We start from the raw sequence: 23,583 nt of genomic DNA on the forward strand, positions 1-23,583 counted from the left end.
AAATTCGTTTTGTTTGCGTTCCCAAGTACACAACCCCATGGGAAGCCATTGATCTGTTCGGCCCGGTAATTTCATGGCGAGGGTCGCCACATCCTATCTCAAGTTGTTGAATTAGGGAAAGAACAACATTTCAGACATTATTTTAGATATTATTTGGGTTCCTCAAGTGCAGCTGACGAAGGATTTGTCTTCTCGCCTACAGTGTCACATTCATCAATTCGCATCTTTTCCCTTTTCCCTTTCCATGCAGAGTCAGGACTCAGGGGGAGAGAAAAAGTTCAGAAGACAGAATTCCATACGTCTGGTGATCGGATGTGAGAGTACTTTGACCCCCCGCAAAAATTGAAGATGATGTTGCTATGGAAACTGCTCGTGCTGCACTCACTTATGGGGTGCCTGGCAGGTAAAGTATCTTATTAAGAACTTTTGATGCATGCCAAAGCCGCCTTTGTGGAAGTCTGTGAGTCCCTGATTCGTATGTATTTGGGGCAGGCAATGTGCGGGAGCTGTAGTTTGTGGAATGTGGTGACCTCGAATAAGGCGCAGCCCCGAGCAAATGCTCAAATCGTGAAATGTCTTCCCGTCGAGGTGGTGATTAGGGGAAATTATTTTCGTCAAGGGCATTGCATTGTAGCATTGGCTCACTGTGCTGCAGATAAGGTTACAATCACCACTTAGAATTGGAATGAGGTGAGTTGCTTACATCAGAGCAAAAAAAAGAAAAGAAAAAAAAAGAATTTTATTTCAGTTTTATTTCAGCCTATTCATAAATAACTGGCAGGACTACTTCCTCAAAAAGTAACGAATAGAAAATAGGTTGCAAAATAGGAAAGGCCTAAAGAAGATGTTGTTTAGACCATTATTGGATATTAGTGGCTTATATATATATATATATATATATATATATATATATATAAAGTATATATATATATTTTCCATTTTCCACGGCATGGAACCAGCTCAACTCGACTCAACTCTACTCGCCTTTTTGGTTTTCCATTGCCATTGGGCAAAAGTTGTGGATAGTACCTTGTACCTAGTACTTATTTTGGTATCACTTCCTTCGAGGCTCCAAGCGAGCTGAGGCGATACTAAAATGTCATGTGATAAAACTGCAGACTACTGCTTGGTCAGAGAGAACTTGTCGCTGCACCTGCGTCACTATTGCACGACACTGGTAAGAGAGGGACTGGGAACAGGACTGAGAACGCCTCCCCACACGGGGCTTCTTTTTGTTTCATTCAATGAGGAAATTAAGTACATCTACAATGATAAAACAGTTATTATTGGGTTTGTTTGGAGAAATGGTGAACGGGCACATGTGCAATCGCTCTGAGAGCTCGCTCAGCAGAGAGTTAGGAGAGTGGAGATTTTATTTTTTTAGAAAGTTTAAAAATACACTAGTTATTGTCCTCGGGGTCTTTAAAAAATGGATGCCAAGAAAAACAGAAAAGCTTACCCAGCCACACACCAAGAATCAAGAACACCATCCTATCAACAGCCTCAATTGTTCCTGTGTGTGTTGTGTTGCACATGACGTCATGGCAGTTTCATGCGGCGTCGCTATGGGTACTATGGTACTATCTGCAGTACTCAATTTGGTTAAAAGTTTGTTTTAAACCTCTTGAATCTTGAAAACAAACCTTTTACCAAATTGAGTAGTCGAGTTGAGTTGTCCATGCGGTGGAAAAACGCCATAATATCTCAGATCTAAACTAATATATGACTTATATCTAATATATGATATCTGACTAATATATGACTAATATTTAATATATGATATCTGACAAATATATGACTAATATCTCATATCTGACTGATATCTGACGAATATCCAATATCTAATATCTGACTAATATCTGAAAATGTAATATCTTATATCTGACTAATATATGAATAATATCTAATATCTCACAAATATCTCAATAATATCTAATATCTGAATAATATCTTATATCTGATGGCTGACTTATATCTAATATCTGAACTAACATCTAATATCTAACTTGTATCTTAACGTAACTAATACGTAATATGAAATATCTGATATCTGACAAATACTTATATCTGACTAATAGCATAACTACTATTGAATATCTGGTATCTAATTATTATCTAATATCCGAGATCTAAGTAATATCGGAAATAATATTTAATATATGATATCTGACTTATATTTTAGCTTATATTATGCAGACAATTTAGGTTGAATGTGTGGCTTTGAATTACCATAACAGCCAGTAAACCAAGACAATTAATCTTTGAACCTATATGTGAAGATATCAGACATTTTAAATTGTGTGTGTTTAAGTGAATGTGTCATAATTAGGCATATACATCTGTAAAGCCAAACTGATTAAAGGAAATAAGTCATAAGAATTACCAGTCTATGCTCATAAAGGAAATGGATAATATAAAAGCAGACATCAATCAGTCCAAATAATCCCCACTGTTCTTTCACAGAAAGTTCCATCGTTCATGGGGTGGTAAAAGTTGAATTATAGCTTCATTATACTCTGGTGCCCAGTTCACCCAGGGGCTTTGTGGCATTGATCACGTTTTGATGAAGGACTTTAATTTGTCTTCCTTACAAATAGGAGGGGTCAAGAGGGAGCATCAGCCAAATTACTCAAAGTGTTTAATCAAGACCTATTATAGCGATTGAGATGAGGAAAGGGCTCCTCCGCATCACTCAACGTGCCGGAGACCTTTTCCTGAACCCCCCGCTGCCCTTTTCTCTACATTTACCTCTCACATGTGACTTATTTCGGGAGAGCTTTAGCCGTTACCGTGCATAGGCCTGTAGCCACGAGGCACTTTATGTCATTTGTATGTCATATCGGGGTCGCCGCAGCCATTAATCCACCAGGATCTCATGCAAGGGCTGTAGATCACAACTGACCAGTCCCAGCTCAATCCCAATGGGGCATTATATGCTATCATATAGCATATAATGCAGATTACATGGACTCTGATTTTAAATGTAGGAAAAACAATAAAAATAATATTTATTATACAGCACCCTAAGCATGTTCACGCATCTACATCATTTTACTGTCATAGTGATAGATTGCAAGTTTGCATTAATATATACTGTATACAATCAGTTAATATACTGTGTGTAACAGGGTGGAAAAATGCTTTTGACAATTTATACTGTGTATATATATATATATATATATATATATATATATATATATATATATATATATATATATATATATATGAATATATATATATATATATAGTTATGCAATAATAATAATAATAATAATAATAATAATAATAATAAAAATAGCACTAAAAGATGTAACAATAATATAAATGGTGCAAAGTAAATGAGAATAAATTTGCCTTGAAGATGACAACCTTGAAACCATAGAAATTATTAATCATCAGGTCATGTTGTTTCAGACTGTGGTTTCAAATGCAATATAAAATGATAGAATAGCACTATAGTAATAATTATGGAGTGTACTGCACTATATGCAGAATTTTTATCATTTAAGTGCACATACATTTGGTACATTCTTTCAATATTAATTTATCTGCCACTCCTCGCAACATGAAATTACTATCCATAAATGGGATACGGTTCAAAATATATCTACAACAGTGCCAACCAATGTAGTTTTTAGTTTTTTCTCCTCAACATAACCTCGCACTGACATTTGAAGTAAATATATTATCGAAAGTAATGGTTTTCCATGTATAATATTTGCCTTCAAACTGTATCAATAATTTAGAGATTCACAGTTCGTAAATGCCTTTGCTAACCCTAACTTAAACAGCAAGTTTGTGTTTTTAACTACATAGAAAAATACAGTATGTCTGATATATAACCTGGATGGAAGGTGGGATTAATGCGGTTATTTGGATAAAGTGGAGGCACAACTACATACGTTGCACTGACAAAAATAAGAAGTCAATACAACATGAGCAGGCTTGTCTACTGATTTAATTCATGGACTATAGCGCCGCCCAAGCGAAGTGGTGAGGTTGTGAAACTGAGCTTGCAAGGCAAAGTGATGAAACGTTATTATTTAGAACTAGCTAGTCATTATTTGCAATCACTTATAATGTTGCATATATACACTCCAATGTTGCATATATATATATATATATATAGAGATGGTGATTAATACTGCGCTTTACCAAAAAAAAAGGTGCGACCAACTCAGAAAGTAGGTAGCACCAGTGCTACCAGTGGAAAAGTTAGTCTGGAGCCCTGGGGACCTTGTTGTCCCAAAAGATGATCACTGTGAATAACAAGATCCTGAAACAAATAACCACAATACAATTTTGGGAATATACTTGCAGATCTTTATGCCAAAGAATGGCCCACATCAACCTGCAGTTTAATCAATATGCTGATTAAAAAAAAAAAAGATATACAATGGCTTCATCAAATACAGTAACCACATGAATTTAAAAAATATATAATATCATATAAATATATATATATATATATATGGCCCACACCAACCTGCAGTTTAATCAATATGCTGATTTGAAAAAAATGTATATATCTATATCTAATATAATATATTTTTTTCAGATCTGCAAGTATATTCACAAAATTGTATTGTGGTAATTTTGTTCAGGATCTTGTTATTCGCAGTGATCATCTTTTGGGACAACTATGTCCCCAGGGCTCCAGACTAACTTTTCCACTGGTAGCACTGGTGCTACCTACTTTCTGAGTTGGTTGCACCTTTTTTTTTTGGTACGGCGTAGTATTAATCACCATCAATGACCTTGCAGCAGGGTGAATGAAAGCACAGGCAGGGAGAGATCGACCGAGCCAGTGAAGAACAAAAAGTATAATCGTCAACCACAATGGGTAACACAGAAGTACCCGTGCCAGAGGGGCACCAAAAGAGCCTAATGAAAAGGGCTTTCCACAAGGATAGGACGTAGGCAGCCAGTGGGAAAAGTAGCCAGCTAGGGCATGCCCCCGGACCCCCCTAGCTGAGAAATAATACAAATTCTAATGCCATCATACAGACTGATCTTGATTATTGCATAATTTAAACTGATTGTAAACATGTAGTGAATTATTGTAAAGAACAATTTAAAAGCCGTGCCTTTTCCTGACTGATTAGAACTTTTGTAATTAAGAATCATTAGACCTTATTTATTATTTATTTATTGACACCTTCACTGTAAGGTTTATCGAGACACATGCCACAACAATGGTTAATGTATTGTTTTGCTAGAAACAGCACTCTTAGCACTCTTATTCAAAGAAAATAAACAAGGTTATTTTAAGGGGTAACATGTTTTTAATCCCATGTCTTATCTAGTCCATGTAATGGGTGTATGTAATTCTTTAAATGAAATTATTTATAAAATAGACCCATGCCAAAATTAACCCTAAAACAACATAACAAAACATGTGAATCACTCGACTCAAATCATGTGAATCTGAATCAACTCAACTTCTAGTCATCTTCGTCTTCATTTTCATCTTCACTATCATCAGAGTCCATGCCCAGCTCAAAAAGTGCCCTGCCAGTTCCCATGCCAGGAAATCTGGCACAGGAACCAGTCTGGAGGAGAAAGAAATTTTTTTATTTTTTATTTTTTATACAAGTAAGAAACTAAGGAAACGAACTAAATAAAAATATTTCTTTAATTCCCTGTTAAGTTTGTACCCTGCACTGCGTCTCAATGTGCCGTTCAGAGCTACATTGAAATGTTTTTGTGAAGAGTGCAATCAATTTCATGTATTTTATATGAGTCTACATTGTACAAGAGACCAGAGAATCTGTAGGATTTGCTTATTGATCAAGACCTGTTTTAAATACAAAGAACAAACACACTGTGTGTATATGACTGTGTGTGTGTGTGTGGGGGGGGGGTCAAAGTTCATTGTTATGGTGTGCATCAGTCCATAAGTAAGTAAGTAAGGAAGGAAAGAGGGGAGAGAGAGAAGTTAGGAGAGTGCTGGATGCAAATTGAAGCGAGAGAAAGAGTGTATGAAGAGAAATTCATAATAAAAAGGGAACCTGCCCTCCCAGGGGGTTGTTTTCCAACTGGACACCTCAACCCCGGTGTAGTTCCTTGCAGCAGGCAATAAAATCAGCTTCGGCTTTCCACGGAGGTTCTGTCTGTGCCGCCTTCATTGTGTCTGTCTGGTCGACCCAGCCACGCGTCAGGGTATTATCAAACTGTGTGTTTAAAAACATTTAAATTGCTGTTGTTTCCAATATTCCTCCTCTCTCTACAACACGGAGGAGGAGGTAGAGCCGGTGAAAAACCACACACTCAGTCAGGATGGGAGCCCTGTGTCATGACATGTTCCATCTGCTCCTGGCTAATTCGACGAACCTCATCTGTGCAATAAACTGGTCTTCGCAACCCCCCGTCGTCTGTGTCTCTGTGCCGGAGGTCCCTGAAAACACCACTTGGGTGGCGTATGGTGACGAATCTGCCACAGTGGCTCCCAACGTGGGGCTCCGGCACAGGGAAGGGACACAGAAGGGCCGCCCGAAGACGCCCTGGTGGCTCTCGGGCTCGAGGTCTAAAGGGCGGCCCCAGCACCAACCCTCTTCCGACTGGCAGCAGCAGCGCCAGGGGAGGTCCGGTGGAGCACTGGGGGGGAAGCAGCGCAGCAACCACCACAGGTAACCGCTGGCAGCTAGCTTCTCTGCCCAGCAGGCATCGCCGGGACCATCCAGCAGCCCAGCAGCCAGGCCACCCCTCCAAGCAGCCCCCACAGCACCCAAGTCCGGCCACGCCATCACCAGCAGCCTGAGACCCCACTCTCCAGATGGGAAGAGTGGGCAGTCCGCCATGGTGGAAGAAGGCGGTCGACCGCGCTGCTCGGGGGAACTCAGGCCCTCAGGGAGGGGACCTGTTAATTTTTTTTGGACAGTTTTTTGTATTGGAACCCTGTTTCAGAGTCCGGTGTTTTATTAATCTAAGGTATAGGAACCCTGGGTCAGAGTCTATATTGCTTAAGGTATAGTAACCCTGTCAGAGTGTTTTAAGCATTATTTCCATTTTTGTTCTCTGCTTGGTGGAGGGGTGAGTCGGCTTTGGACAGTACTTCTTCCTCGCCTCAGTTTGGTGTTGGGGGTATGGGGTTGCTTGAGCAGCCACACCTGACGCTCGTTGGTTTGGCTAGCAAGCATTCGTTCAGGATGGGAGCCCTGTGTCATGACATGTTCCATCTGCTCTTGGCTAATTCCACCGAGCCTCAGCTCTATAATAAACTGGTGTTATCAACCACTTGTTGTCTGTGTCTCTGTGCCGGAGGTCCCTGAACACGCCACTCGGGTGGCATGTGGTGTTGAATCTGCCACACAGACAAATAGTGTCTTGGTGCTATTTGCACGTATTAAAAAGTATTATATACATTTGGGCCAAAATTGGACCTGATGGTAACTGTGCGACACCAAAAAAGGGCTCCACTGTGTGATCGTCTTCAGAGAGCTGGTCCAATTTAAGCACATTAAGGGGTGTCACTCCCAGACTTTCCAGTGCTCTGTATGTTATATTTTGATATTATAAGTATTATCATGGCATCTGAAGGTAGTGGAACACGCAACAGTCTATGGTGGTTTTCAAATGCACTCCAAAAGAAAGTTGTTGAAACTGATAATTTTTTTTGTACAAAAAGGCGTTACAAACATTGACAAACGGTTCTATAATTGCTATTAAGCTCAAAAGATATTGAATAAAAATACAAACAAGCTATAGCGAATAGTGATAAAGTGGTCAAAATTGGCAATGAACCACAGATGACATCAAACCTGCAGGACCATGGACAGCTCCGCAGGCCTCTGGTGCAGCGGCCTGGAACTTTGTAGAGCAAATATATAAAATCAACTGTCATTTCTACATTGTAATATTAGCACTCTGAGAACTTGAATTTCTTAAGTAAAAATATAGATTTATATATAAATATATATATAATCTATATCAATTAGTGGTGCGGATCGTAGTTGATCTGTGATCAGTATGGATCGGCCCCACGGTTTGGCTTGTATGTGAACCACGGATCAATTGCAAAATTAAACCAACATAGTGAATTACAGTTTTATTGCCGCTGTTATTTTTAAAGTAATAATTCCCTGAATATTGACGCAGAGCAGTGAAAGAAGAAGATAGACAAGACAAATGCGTGCTGTGTTTTCATCTGAAGTGCAATGATTGGTTCGTTGGGGCGTCACGATTAAGAATCGAAATTGAAAATCGATCGAAATGAGCGTTTGATTTCGAACTTCGAAATCACAATCAGGTTCGCAATTCTCCCCAAAATTTTGTGGGTAATATTGTCCAACATGAATGTGATCTCTAATGTAATTTTATCTGAAAATAAACTGTGTACTGTATCGCTGAAGCAGAGCTTTGGGGGAGGCGAACCGAAGCCAGAGCCGCAGGAGCTGGAGCTCGGCTGGAACGCAGCCTGTGCATTCTAATAATTCTAAGAAAAAGAGTGCTCAATTCAATAAAATATGATATATTTTACAATATGTCCAGTTGATTTGTTCACTTGAGAGGACAGAACAGAGACTGCCAGTTAGTAAGAAGTGGATTGTGATATCAAAGATAAGATAAGATGTTAAACGGAACACGATGCTGATACATGAGTAGAATAAGGAAATAAGTCATTAGTGAAGAATGTAGAGAGTGGACATAGACGCAGTGGGAGGAGAAGGAGAGACGCACTTGGAGTAATGTTGAAAACTTTGTCTCTTTTCAGTGAGCTGGATGATCTGGTATTTTGTGGTACATTTGGTGGCTTTTAACTTTTTTCGCGTCATTTGAAAGTGAAGAATCAGAGCTTCAAAACAAGGTGTCACTTGTGCAAATCAAGCAGATATGTGACCCACCGCTTTCGACTTTTTCTTTCCGCATCATTTGAAAGTGGAGAATCAGAGCTTCCAAACAAGGTGTCACTGGTGCAAATCAAACAAATATTTTCAAAGCTATGACTTGTTAATGACAAGGGTGTGGCAAACCGTATTTCTGAGATAATCACCTCCAAAGTTTTACCCACACTTGGTTCATTCAGCCAGCTCCCAGAATGCAAATGGGGTTGGCAGACAAACAAAGCCACATGGCTACTTAACATTCTGGTGAATGGGGCAATCACTGCTTTGATCATGTGTTTTGAGGGAATGTTGAATAGCATCATCAACACACAACTATTTTTGTTTTAAAAAAGCTTTTATTTAACAGTAAGAATATACATGTTATATAAAAGTGGAATAATTTTGGATTTTAAAAGTGGGGACAACACAACAAAATGTCACCAAGCTCACGTCATCAACTTCTTCCATTGTAACAACGGCGTATTGTCGGTCTCTTCCGGTAGTTCTTGAAAATATTCCGTTTCATCGTCACATTCAGGTTGAAATCCGCTGTTTGAAATGTTCTCCAAGTCCGGAGTAATATCAGATTCAGCATCGCTGTCGTTCTCAGCGTTCCCCACCTTATCTAATGGGAATATTAAACTCCACTGTTTAACATTTTTATACCATTTATAAATCAAACTCGGTCTTAAAAATACGTAAAAAAAACCCACAAAGGAACACAAATCTGGAAAAATCTAATTTTCCTTCCAGCAAGGTTTTTTAAACTTATTTTGCTGCTCCTGGCGATTTTAGAAATGCGTGAGACAGTGGGTTTTGCTGCGGTGGGTCACATATTTTTAATGCTATGACTTGTTAATGACAAAGGAGTGGCAAACTGTGTTTCTGAGATAATCACCCACCACACTTGGCTTCATTCAGCCAGATACCAGAATGCAAATGCATTGGAGGACCAACAAAGCCGCATGGCTACTTGTCACATGGCCACTTGACACCCTGCTGAATTGGGACTTGACACCCTGCTGAATGGGGCAATCTCTGCTTTGTTTTTCTTGTGTTTTGAGCAAATGTTGGACAGTGTCATTGACACACAACATCTTTTGTTTTTAAAAAGGCTTTTATTTAACAGTAAGAATATACATGTTTTATAAAAGTGGAATTACTTGGGAGTTAAAAAGTGCACAACAAAATGTAGAGCCTATCAATAATATGAGTCTCTGTATATCAACCTCGGTGTCATTTAATATATAAATGTGCGCATGCCAAATATCGTCAAAGTTCTTGGAGTTATTATGTGGGCTAACCCCAACCCTACCCCAGCTACACTTTGCCTGTTTGGGGCTGCTAATCCATAATTCATATAAATATTGCATATATTCTGTACAATATTTATATAAATTATTGATTTATAGGTTTTAGAAGTAAAACCCAGGGTCCCCACCCTGCAACGTACAACAGGGTGTCTGCAAAACCGAGTTTCCCCGTGCATGGGGTGCGGGGAAACCCGGGGTCATCACGTGTGATATTAGTATATATATGAATAAAATATATCCGTGTATTGTATCAGATTGCATCATATTCCATTGTATCGTTCTGTATTAAAATACATCGTCCTTGAATCATATCGTAGCCCACCATATCGAGATACAAATTGGATCTTGTAGAGGACAGATGCACACCACAGAAGTTAGGCCAAATTTTTTGATTCTTATCTTTGGAATGGGGTTCAAAAACCTGGAGTTAGACAGAGAGTGAAAGAAAGTGTGAAAGGGCTTATTGTACTCTGTCTTGCATCCAGGCTTCATCCAAACTCCTTAGTGGCGTATTATTTGTGTTTCCTTCCCAGGAAAAGCGTTCTGAACCGGAGTCTATTTGCTGTTTACTCATGTACACCCAAAGTGAGTTCACTGTGACTCCCAGGGAGAGTGTTTCAAAGACCAGAATACCTTCTGTGCATATACATATATGTGTGTGGTGTTAATTGGATGGTGTTGGAACTTGGGATGCTCCAATTACTGGCAGCCTCAAACGTGTGACCTTTAAAAGTTAGGTAAATGTCTTCCTCTTTCATAAGTCAGTCCTACAGTACTTACTGTAATAGACAGCCACCCATATATGGACCTTTAATGTGTTCTGTCTGCTTACACAACTTGCATTTTTAATAAATAAATAAACAAGAATAAACAAGTCCCTCCCACATGGAGAATTCTCCCAAGAAATTGTCATATTCATCCTGAAAATTGATACCCTGCCTGTGGTTTAGAACAGTAGCTCCCAACATGGGGTGCTAGACCCAGGGGATCACCAGAGATTGCAGGGGGAGTCGCCAGGCCTGGGAAAATTTGAGGCATCGGTTTTGCATTATCGTCAGATATTAGTTCAAAAATCAGAATCAGAATGTTTATTCGACCAAGTAAATTTTCATATACACGGAATTAGTTGTGGTAATGATTGGTATGATGAATGATAACAGTGTAATTACAATAATGCAAAATACACAAATTCTCAGCCATCGATGGTGCGAAATAGAGGCGTGTGATCCGAGCCAATTTGCAGCACTAGCAAGGGAAAGTCTACTCCTGTCATTTTTCTCCCCCGACCCGTGTTATCAAGAGTCTATGCATAGCCTGTCTCCTCCATCTGGAACGTTGTCTTGTGCGAAAATCGAAACAAAGCGCACGGTTCTTTTTCGTGGGGACCCCTTGTAAGCGCGGTACTCTCCTGCCAGACGTTTTTTCCTTCTTTTTTTCTTTCCAGTGCGAAAGGGAGTTTATGAGGCTTGTAGAAAAGGTCAAGCTGCCGAGCCGACGTCAGCCCGAGGAAAAGGACTGTCCTGAGGTGCTGAAAGTCTGTGCTTGTGTGTGGTGGTAGAGCACGGTGGAGACTCGGGGCTTGATTTTTTCCTGGGTACGTTCTTTTTTTTCCCGCTTTTTTCTTTTTCTTTCATCCTGTGTAAGTCGCTCCCGTTTCCATAACCCAGAACCCCCCCACCATGTATTCTAACTATGACAGCAGCAGACCCTGTACTTTCACTTTCACTTATCAAAAAGTCCACCCTCTCTCTTCTCTCTTCTGCTTGGAATTTTTTTGGGGGGTTATATTTGAAACCATTTGATTCCTCTTATCGCCAGCGCCCAGAGAGCCCACAGTGGAGGCGATTTAACTCTTTTAACTCATTTTTAGGCAATGTTGCAGTATTGTCTGTTTATTAGCTGTACAGTACACATAGAGGAAAACTTACCACTAGCTTCTAGGTTTGCATGACATGTTGTGTAATGTTTATGTATGTAATTTTTTTTTATCATCCAAAGCCTGACGCAACACTTAAGTGATTACCGCCAAAATAAATTGGATTTACTAAGGCGTTCACCCCCGCAGACAGTGCCGGGGCTGGTTGAGGCGAGGCCTTACGCTGCTGTTTGCAAAAATATATTAGATGTGATTTGGTAATTGTGTCGATACTCCGTCTTCATTGATGTAAGTCGCCGTTTGTCTCCGCACACCGTTGTACACCTCGTAGATATTTAGAAAAGTCAAAACAAATTCTCAAAAATGAGTAATGACCCATGATGTGCAGCATCTGACGACCATCCAAGCAATCTGCATGAAGCCCTCTCCGCCAGGTTTACACCAAAAGTACCCAGAACACTAAGTCCCAGGAACTTTTTTTTAAGGAACCCAGAGGTTCCTTCACGCCGTTGTTGTCTGAATTTCCACCACCGTCTAAAGACCTTGAAGATTACAAATTACAAATTGGCCTGCTGATGTATGAAAAACTACACAACAAACTGCTCCAGTCCAGTAGGTGGCGGCAATGCAGAAGACTATACACTGACAAGAAAAATAAAATAGATAAAGGAAGACAACCAACGTGATATCGCGTCAGAATATCACGTTGGTTGTCTGTCTTTATTTATTTTTTTATTCTTCTGTCCGTGTATTTAAAATAAAATTCACTCTCTCACTCAAGATTTTATTATCAACGTTGAAACATATTGAAATACATGGGTTCACACACGCTGTATCAAACCTGGGTTTACTGTGTAGGAGGGCAATATGTCAGCTCTTATGGATATATATGTATATTTTTTCTTTTTTTTTTTCTTTATCAAAAACAGAAAACGGGTCAATTTTTGTACAAAAGGAACATTTTTAGAACAAAAAACAAGTCCCTGCGATGGGAAAACGGCCCAACATTACGCTGACGAACAATATTTCCAGAAAACTACATTTGAGAATTTCTGTGTCTATGCACCTGTGTGTGTTTTCATTTTTTTTGGTTTATTTTGCAGAGATTCTTTAATGTAAAACCAAAGCGTTAGCAGTTCATCCCAGGCTTACATTACCTCACTAATAACTGACAAATTAGAGGGATTATAATAACTATGTTGAATTTCAAATGGTGACGTTGAATAAAATAAAACGTGAGCATAATATAATATTTCAATGTGCTAGACATTGCTCCAGCCCAACTGCTGACATGATATGCAGATGCTCACACGTACATATTATTTTATATGAATGTGGCTGCTTGTTTTTCTTTTATTCTTTTAAACATTATATACCAAGGAACGTCTCTTCCACTTTACTATATTATATGCCTCATCCATCCACTGCTCATGCCTATTCCCTGGTACAGATCAGGACCTCCATATTGTTGAGGCTTCGCTACCAAACTAAAGCTACTGGTGATGCAAGACTCGCAAACAATCCATTCGTGGCGAACACATCTTTTAAATGATTCAGACGTCGGGACTCGTTCGGGCGAAAGAGTCATTCGATCGCTTTGTGTGCCTCGAGCAGCCCAGCTATGTTCCCAACAAGCTCCTTACGTTTTTAATCAGTGAGTGGTTGAGCGAGGGAGAGAGAGAGAGTTTCAACTTGAGTCACAAACTGAAAATAATTACTGAGAATTAAATTAATTGGGGGGGGCAAGGCATTTGGCATCATTCATATGCACTGTGACTGATTTACAATTTGCATTCCACTGGAATAAAGTATTTTGTCCGAATTGCCAGAACACTCAGAGCCGAACCGACTCGTTCGCCGTTCATTATACTGAACTTAATGAAACGAACCAAGAGTCGGAAAATCGAAAGGCTCTTGTTTTTACTGATCGAGTCACTTGCCGAAAAACCGAAAAACCTTAAAAAAGAGCCAAATATTTAATCACTAGAAAGTACAACTTCGATACTTATATACTTATAGTCACTTAGACATAGAGTGCCTCAGTCTCACTCCTCCCATTCAGATGTCAGCAGGTTTCCGGTGCCAAAAGGCTGCCTACATTTCCCAATCCTTAAGTCTCTCTCTCTCTGTCTCTATCTGTACTTTTTTCTGGCTGTAATTGTGTGAAAAGGATTTTACACATGGCTGTCATTATTATTCATCTTTTTTTCTTGAGTCTTGTTGAGTCATGACAAATGTGCTGGCGGTGGCGGAGTTGCCCAGTGGGTTAGAAACTCTCTCTAAGTCACTCTGGGAGTGAGAAAGAGCGTCCGCTAAAATGCCTCACAATCCAAACTATCTCAAACGCAATTGTTCCTGCCAAGTACAGAAATGCGATTCCTCATTCAGATAATAAATAAACCAAAAATAAAACCTCAAGGACGAGTGTTACAGGTTAAGGTTTTCAACTCAGAAGTAATCTGAGGTGTAGTTTGTTGGTTTTCTTGCCCTTAAAAGTTTGACAGGAAAAACTTTTTTTTTTTTTTTTTCGCAAAATGAAAGGAAAGTGGTCCTGGAGTATTGTAAAATAAATATATGGATTGAGGCTTTTGACATGTTTTGTGTGAATGTGAATTTTGCCTACAGTACTGATCCATTTGGTCCATTTTTTGGTCATTTTGAAAGGTTCGTCACTGATAGTCCTCTGATTGTCGTCAATTGTATTTCTCTCAGAAGTACCATTTCATTTCAGTTTTTCTTGGCTTTATGCCGTGACTCAGATGAGAGAGCATGAAATGGACCCTCACCGTAAAGAATATTTCATATATCTGTGTCACATGCACAGAAGATGGATATTCCCATATCTCCACTGGGAGAGAACTATCTATTCTAATAGCTCAGAGGAAGCATGAAAGATATGGGCAGCTATTCTCTATTGCTTGACCCAGAACCCATTTATGCAGTCTTTTACATTGCCTTTCCCAGTGCAAGCTTCCCTAGACGTCCACCATCGCCTCCAGTAGCATGGAAGAAATGAATATTATTTTCCTACGACTCGGGTGTGGGTTCATTTCAATCACCCGGGCAGTAAGGCATCGGAGAATAAATGAAGAAATTCTTCTGGACAAGGAAATGGCAATCCAATGGAAATGCTTTTTCTTCCCCCCGTTGGATTTATATATTTATTTATTTCCGACAACATTTCTAAAAGGTTTGTGTGTAGCCGACATTCCTTTCATAGTGCCCCGTGTGTGTTGTGTGTTATCTCAGAGAAGCCTAGATGACAGTGTTTCTAGTTCTGATTCTTCCCCAGTTCAGGCTGTGTTTGTAGGGTTACGAACGTCTCATTCTACTGAGTTCCACTCACTGTTCTATTCACTGGACTCATTATTCCATTTTATATATGGCAAAATAAGATCTGTGTATAGATATATTTACTATCTAAATATATATAACCATACATACCATGAATATTACCCCATATCAATAATAATGTTTAAATTGTACCTCTATGCAGATATAGGGTTACAACTTGGAATTCTTAAATAATGATTGAGATGTGGAGGATGCTAAAATTGTACACAGCAATTTAGACAATCTCAGGAGTTTGTTATCTAAGTTGATCATGGTAATTTAACTTGTTTGCTCCATAGATGGAATGATGAATAGATTGATAACCCTTCAGAAAGCTGATTTTACCAATGTAACTACCACTTACCAAGTATTTAATCGTCTAGTACAAAAAACAGACTTCCTCTGTAGGTCATACTGATACAATACTTGGGCAGGGGAGCAGCAGGGCCGGTTATCATGCAACAGCCCCAAACTAGATTCACAGACAGGCTGCCTCTGGTGTAACACAATTTGTACCTGGTAATTGCGCATCCAATGTCATTTTAAATAGGAGTGAAGCTGGTGGAAGAGTGCCAAATGGGAAATGGAAAATGTCCCTTAAAAAACAAGACAAAAGACAAAGCAAAGCAATGACTTTCAAGATGCAGCGGAAATATTTCAGAATTCCTTCCAGTGGACTGATTCCAAAACCCTGCTGGTTATATATATATACATATATATAAGGCACCATGGGCAGCTTCCAAAACAAATCAATCCATCTCACAGCTTGCTAGATGTAAAATGGTGACATTTGCATTGCACCAGGGATAGTTTACGCTGCACCTGTAACTGTAGCAGGAGGGGGAAGATCCTTGAGCAAATTATAAGTAATTAAGAATTACATGCGCTTCGCAGTGAGCCAGGTGAGGCTCAATAACCTGGAAATACTTTCCAACGAATTCAAGCTGGCTTTGACCTTGATGTAAAGTGTCTTTGTGTGTCCAACTCTTTTTCTGCAAGGGCCCTTTGAGTGATGGTACTGTTTTAGGCCTTTATGTTGGTAATCATTAGGTTATATGGATGAGAAACGAAGAAAAAAATGAGGGGAAATGCATTCAACTCAAAACTTCCTTTTCCGCACGCCTCTATATCTCCTTCTTCCCAGAGCTGCAGAGTGCTATAGTCTAATGAGTGTAAATCAATCAGTCAACAGGAATAACTGGAACGCTGGCAGCGGTGCCTCCAACAAGGCCTTGCTCGGCAGAACAGACAAGCCACCTGAATGTAAAACTGTAATATTACTGTAACAACAGTGCCATTTTCTTTAGAATGACACTAAGCTGTAATATTAGAGTTATGGTTAATATTAGTAGCTTAGAAGAGTGTTAGGGTACTGATTTGTGGACAGTGTTTTCATGGCAGAACAAGGAAGGAGTCTTTCATCGGGATAGATGTTGTGCATTATGCAGTAGTGTGATCCAGGAGATCTATACGGATCTAATTGGTCCTATTTATAGATCAAATTAGATAAAACTGAGAGATAACCAATTTGTACAGTAGGTCTAATTATGACATTTTGTGCAAGGAAGTGCTTTGGGGGGAAGTTTTTGCTTGAGCAAGGCTTTGCCCGGGAAGTGTAATACTGCCAAGTGGCTGGATGTCTTTTTGCAAAACTGCTTGGAGAAATACAGGAAGTGGAACACATGTGGAAGTGTTTTTCTAATTTTGTTGGCGTTATTTTTGAGAACATGCTTTTAATATGTTAAAGTTGGCAGCACTGTAGATAGCAAGTTTATAATTTATAGTTTTATTTATACATTTTACCGGGCACCAAAAACGTAATTACCAGCTAACGGAAAATCTGAGCCAAACATCATCAAGTGACATAGTGCCATACAGCGCAACACACTTTTTCCGAAGTACCCTACCCAAACACAAGTTACATATTGCAAGAACAGGCGTTCAAGGGGAATGGGTGGGAATGAAAAAGGTGCCATTCTCCATATTACAAGTCAATGTACCATCAAAGACGATTTTTCTTTGCCTTAAACACAAAGCTCTTCTTGGATGTTTCCATATCAAGCTATTTTGTACTGATGTTGCGCTTTTACATTTGATACAATATAAATATTAAACTGCGACTCATTTCCACTTTGTGGAGCAACGGTCATGAAAACGACCCACTCTCAACGTTCCACGCATTCCGATCTAACCTGCCTACTGTGCGTGAAGGGCATCCCTTGCTTTGCTGCATTAGCTGTCATGCATGTCAAATGGACTCACACGATGTCAAGGTCTCCTCTAGTTCGTGCTCACCCCTGTCTCTCTTCGGGCCATTTCACAATGGCGGGGATGAGCAGTGACCTCTGTCATTCTGCCGGGGCCAGCAGCCTGCGGGGCACCCTCCGGCAGACCGGGGCAGCTGAGCCGCTGCTGTTGGGCAGACCCTCCACAGCCCCTTTGCCCCCCGGGTCCCATGCCTGCACCCACCCAGCTAAACAAGCCCAGCTGTCCCCCTCGTCATTACCGTGTTTTGATGGGGAGCGAGGTGGGGTTTGTTGAAGGAGGCAGATGCATCCAAACAAATATATTGTAAGCGTTGTCTAAAGCAAGCTCTTCTTAATGATTGTGTCATATGGCTGTATCTTTATGGCCGATAGCACTGGTCCAGTTGTTGCAGCGTATCCACAATCTATTCCAAAAAGTACCCCAGTCCGACCTTCAACCACAAAAATGTCTTCGTAATTTCAAGCGCTGAGAAGCACCCTAATACTGTCATCATTAGGGCTGAGATGGACTTTGTGACAGTGTTATTGAGAAATCAACTCCCGTCTGAGGAACGGAGGGCGTGTGTCTAGGTAACGCGGAGTGGACGTCTCTAGGTGTGCTCACCTGCTCTTCCTCAGGAGAAGCAATTATTCTATGTGTGTGTCAGGATGAAGTGCTAGGCCCTCCCCAGGCGGCCTCCCAGCCAAGCCCTTGCTAATTGGCCATGTTAGCTATTCAGACCAGTAACAAGATGGAGCTCTCTTCTCCACTGCCCGGCATCTTCACTTCGGCTTTTGTTTTTGCTTTGTCAACTCTTTTCCTTTTGATATGCATATCAATAAATGTTTTATTCATGTGCGCTCCAGTACAATCAGTCCAGCCTCGCGGTTTTCTGGGTTCACCATCTGTATTCGTGCGGGTTCACCATTTCGTAGCCTCTTCTTGACGCCGGTTTGCGTTAGACACCCCTTAGAAACTGCATGATTTATGCGACTGTCACTCAGAGAAAACAGATAACGTCTGAGACTTTACGTCCCACACCCTACTTTGGCTCCCCCCAACAGCTTGCGCTGCATTGTTGTTTTTTTCTTCCAGCCTTTCTTTCTTTTTTCGAGACAACAATGCTAAATGAGTGGCTGGATAGGAACACTGATCAGACAGTTCCAGGTAGGTGTAGGTTAGAACAGCATCGGGCCGGCAGCAGGGGTTTACAGTTCCTGCCTCCCAAAGGGCGTGCACACCTGTTCTGCCAGAACACCTTCTTCCCATTAATCACAACACTTAAGATGTGAAGTTTAATTAAAATTTCACTGGGCTACAGTCATGTCAGTGTTTATTAAATCTCAGGATCCCTCTTGGGGCGTATCTGAGTAGCGCTAGTCACAGTCGCTTATGCAAGTTGTCTGTGTGTGTGTGTGTGTGTGTGTGTGTGTGTGTGTGTGTGTGTGTGTGTGTGTGTGTGTCTTCCACGTGACGAAGCCCATTTCATATTTTTGCCCCAATTCCAATTTTCTCATCATCAAGTGGAGCACCGGCTGATACCTCACAAGCCGTCGAAGGCTCTCCGCTTGTTTGGCGCTATTGCTTGCACAATTGCACTCTGCCTTGCGGTGCTGCTGTTACATCATACATGCTAAGACTTGTACAGCTGTGGAGCACTTCACTAGGGAATTCCTCCATGCCACTGAGGACTGTAATCATATGTCTGAGTGAAAGAAAACACAAAACAAGACATCAGTCTTCAAATGCATTATAATTAATGGTCAACAGGATGAGGAAATCAATCTCTGGGAATCTATCTCTCTGTCTATCGATACAAAATAAGAAATACATTTTTGCCACTTTATTTCTCAAGGTGCAACAACACACCAAAGCATTAAACTAGAAAGCAAAGGAAGGTCAGGAGGCCGGGATTTGAGTGAGTTGTGAGTCACAAACCTTGCAGATAGCGCCAGGCCGCGTCTACTGAAGAGCTTTCTCTGCCGGTGGCCTCGCTGCTTAACGGGGACACTGTTAAGTGAAACCTCCTCACAACGGCCCCCCCCCAAAAAAAACACGGCAGAAATTTCTTAGCAGGTCATCCTCAACTAAATGCTTAAAAAACATCAACAACTTGATACAATTACTGCCAGTTGAAAGGTGACAGTAGTAATACTGACAAAGATCAAGACTTTATCTTGAAATGACTCCCGAAATTGTCCCCTAGAAATGTAATGATTCTCCCCAAAATAGTCCCCCTCATGATAAGGCCTCATTACGTGATTTTCAAGGCCAATTTGGCAACCATTTGAGATCGGTAGTCATGGTAGTCCGGGGTAGTCGCGATGTAGAGTTGTAGCCGTAGTCAATATGTGTGTGAGTGAAACACATAAATCTGTCTTAATAGGATCCCAATCGACACGTTTCAATCATACATGTTTGATTTTTAACGGGGCTCGTCTTTCCGTAATCATTTTACGTGTGTGTGCCAAGGCCTCAAATCGCAATGCAAATTGCAAGGTATTCTGACTTTCACGAGACTCTGGAAAGAAAGTACATTCTTGCGAGTGCCGGGGAACCACAAAACTCCGTCTTTAGATTTGTGCTCCTCAAAGACAGCAGTTGTTATGTGTGTGTGCAGAAGAGACTGAAAATCTGTAAATGTCAGTTGTTAAATGTGCACTGCCCAATTTTTTGGTTGTCGTTCACCATCCAAAAAGTTGTGCAATGTGGCCCTAGCTTTACCCTAACCTCTTAACTTTATAAATTGTCGCCCAGATATTTAATTACTCTTCGTCTAATTGTCCCCCTAACCTCTTTACCCTCCCATAATATCAGAATTTGAGATAGTAAATCCAAACCTTCAAAGTGCAGAACAGTGTATAAAACTCTGAGTGAATTAACACAGGTAACAGCAAGTGCTGTATGCATTGCAGTGTTTGATTTCACTTATTTAATTCATTGACTGAGGACTAAAATACAGTCCAGCTTGCTTTTACAGGCATAAAAGAGATCATTATCACTTGTAAAAATACAAAAGCTGACAAGGAAAATAAAATCTGATTTGCAAGCACTATGGCTTCTCGTATGTAAAAATAGTTCAAACCACTTGAGCCCTCAGTGTAGATTTTGTATTTAATATAGACTAAAATACAACTGACTGGGCTTTTTAATGACACATTTACCCTCTGATGTTTGCATTTGCTTAAAAATAGCAGAAACCAGAACAGCCCAAGCCTCGGGGGCCCAAAATAATTCTATGTAAATGTTATTCTATATAAGTTATTTCATTTATTTGTTAGGTTTATATTTGTTATTATATTTATTCATATATTATTGTTATATTAATTATGCATAATATATATTTGTTATGAGATACACCAAAGGCTAATACCCAATCTACCTGATAGGGGGAGGAAATAAATCATAACTTTAAAACACAATTTCCAAAATTGAAATCACTTTAATGTTCTTTTTTGTTTTGTTTTTTAACATTTTGCAGTTGGAAAAAAAAGTCCATTCTCCTCATCAAAATTCAACCTCACACCGTCGATTAATTGATTAATTTTGCTAGGTGATACAATAGTAAATCAAACTCAGGGCTGTGAGAGCATGAAGCGCGCTGGATGCTGGAATGTTTTCCTGCTGTTAAAGAAGATTGAAGTTGTACAAGTGCTGAAAAACTCTGTCTGAAAAACTCTTAAACTGTGAAAAGATTGATTGCAGAGAATATTAGAATGGAATCACACGTGCAGACAATGCTGAAAAGAAGTATTTTTGTAGTGATGGACACAGACTGCACACATTTCACCTAATATGATTAGCAAGGCAATAAGCATTAAGAAATAAGAATAAAAAAAAGAAAAAAGAAAATGGATTGGCAATTAGCAATATCATATTGCCAATTAGCATTGGCAATATGAAACAATTTTTCTGTAAATGAGGGAGGAAAGGATAGGGATGCAACCAGGAAGGTGCTGGGGTGTACTTGAGGCAGGTTTTGTGGTGTGTGCGTGTGTGTGTGTGTGATGGGACCCGAAGCCCCCCGAACTTCGCAGCCTTGTAGACACCCTATAGCCTCACACCGACCCACCAGTCAACCCGGAAAACACCAGTGCTCAATGAGTGCTGTTGGTAATTGCAGTTAGAATTGTGGGGTTGGGGGTGCGAGACCTTCAGGCAGTCAGTCTTTTCCTCCTTTTCCTATTGCCATAAACTATGACAGGAAGAGGCCACGTGATCAGTTGTTGTGCCAGTTTTCCTGGACCTAATTCATTGTTTTTCAATACATGTTGTCGTCCAATGTTTATGCTTTTGTGTAACTGTTTATTTGTCTTTGGAGTAGTGATCAGTTGTTTATAGAGCCAAACATGATAAATAGTTCTCCAAAGAGGGGAGTTGGTGGTGGTTTTGCATAACCAAAAACTGTGCTCTTCTACAGGTCGTCCACAGGACAGAGTTATTGCAGCAGTTCTTGACGATAAAAGAATGAATAAAGAGTTGCATTGCAGGTTGAGAACCTGAACTCCACTTGCAGACTAACTCTGTCCTAGATGCAATGGCAAATGGCAATGACAACTCTGTGTTGAATGCCCAGCATGCTGACAGCACAGGTAGAAAAAAAAAAAAAAAAAAAAATTCTAATGAACAATAGACAAGACATTTAGCGATAAAATAAAAAACAAACAATAATAAATTGTCAGTAGACAACAAACTTTAACTAGAGGATGGATAAAACATTTAAATTAACAATAAAACTCACAATTGAATGCAACTTACCCCGAAAAATAAGGCTAAAAATAGACAATGAAAAAAGTTGGCAAATGTACAAAAAACCCTCACGATGAACAATACATATAAACCAAAACAATAAATAAATAGGACAATTAAGCCAAAAATAAACAGTTAATCAGGAAAATGAACCCAAAAAGAAACTATGAACAATATACACTTGCCGATATACATTAAACCCAATGATTAACAATAAGAATAAGCCTAGGAAATAACAACAAACAACAAAAAAAGTGGCAATACACCATCAACCTAATAAGGTAACAATAAGCAATACACCTCTGTATCAACAATTCACACTGTGACAGTTGTGCAATCTATGCAAGAAAATATCTTTATTACATTTTTTTTTTATTCCAACATCAATAATTCAACTTCAGTCAGCTCCAAAAATGGAACTAAATCGTTAGTAATCTCAGACTGAGAAAAAGTAACATCAAAGCACTCTCCAATAGCCTACACACATTTTTTTTCATCCCACAAAAGAAAGACGAAAAAAAAAACCTTTGAATGTCACATTGTCGGTGGCAGACGGTTTGTTCTGAGCGCCGAAGCCCTCTTTCTGTGGCTGCGCTGCCAGTTGACAGGTTCCTCCAATAGCGGCTCGGGTTGTGGTACCGAAGAGACGCGAGGAGGTGCGGGGCCCACCGGGAAACCGGCCCAAAGATATCTCCCCGTTTCCAGAAACACCAGGGTTAGGAAGCCGGAATGGTGCCCTACTTTTAAAATGTGTTTTGTTCGCTGGTCAGTGAGGAACTCACTAGATAGTGAGTTCCTCTAGATAAGATAACACACTTTTGAATGGAAAATGAAAATGGAAAAACAAAAATGAAATGTAAACCAGATATTTTGGGTAAGGAAAAAAAAAACATTGTTATTGTACTTATACTATTTATACGACTTAGACTACTCCTATACTATTATACTATACTATACTATACCGAAAATAAAAAACAGCCCCAAAAAAACAGATTTAAAACATATGGCTAAAATATCCAATAAAATGATGGATAAGTATTCCATTACACAGCTTTTATTAGTGTTTATTATACGTGCTGTTACAATATAGCGTCAAGTAGCACATTGCAGTTAGTTTAAGCTCTTTCAAACTTATTCATAACCTATTCAATTCATGGCTAATGTGGTAGTTTCTAAATGTAACAAAATAAAAATTGGATTTAAAAACGAACCATAATAGAAAAGTGCTAATACCGTATTC

General features: G+C 39.8%; 1 protein-coding gene across 1 annotated transcript in view; it reads left to right on the top strand.

The window, feature by feature from the left end:
• Window positions 1-310: 310 nt before the first annotated feature.
• The window catches only part of cntn4 (contactin 4), a gene marked incomplete at its 3' end in the record, with an annotated part of 137,279 nt that continues 114,006 nt past the window's right edge, over window positions 311-23,583 (top strand). The window contains exon 1 of the mRNA XM_080001588.1: window positions 311-403. Coding sequence (XP_079857714.1) covers window positions 349-403 — 55 coding nt within the window. The 5' untranslated portion in view covers window positions 311-348. The remainder of the gene's footprint in view (window positions 404-23,583) is intronic.

This window comes from Zeus faber (assembly GCF_960531495.2).
Source record: "Zeus faber genome assembly, chromosome: 5".
Lineage (NCBI taxonomy): Eukaryota > Metazoa > Chordata > Actinopteri > Zeiformes > Zeidae > Zeus > Zeus faber.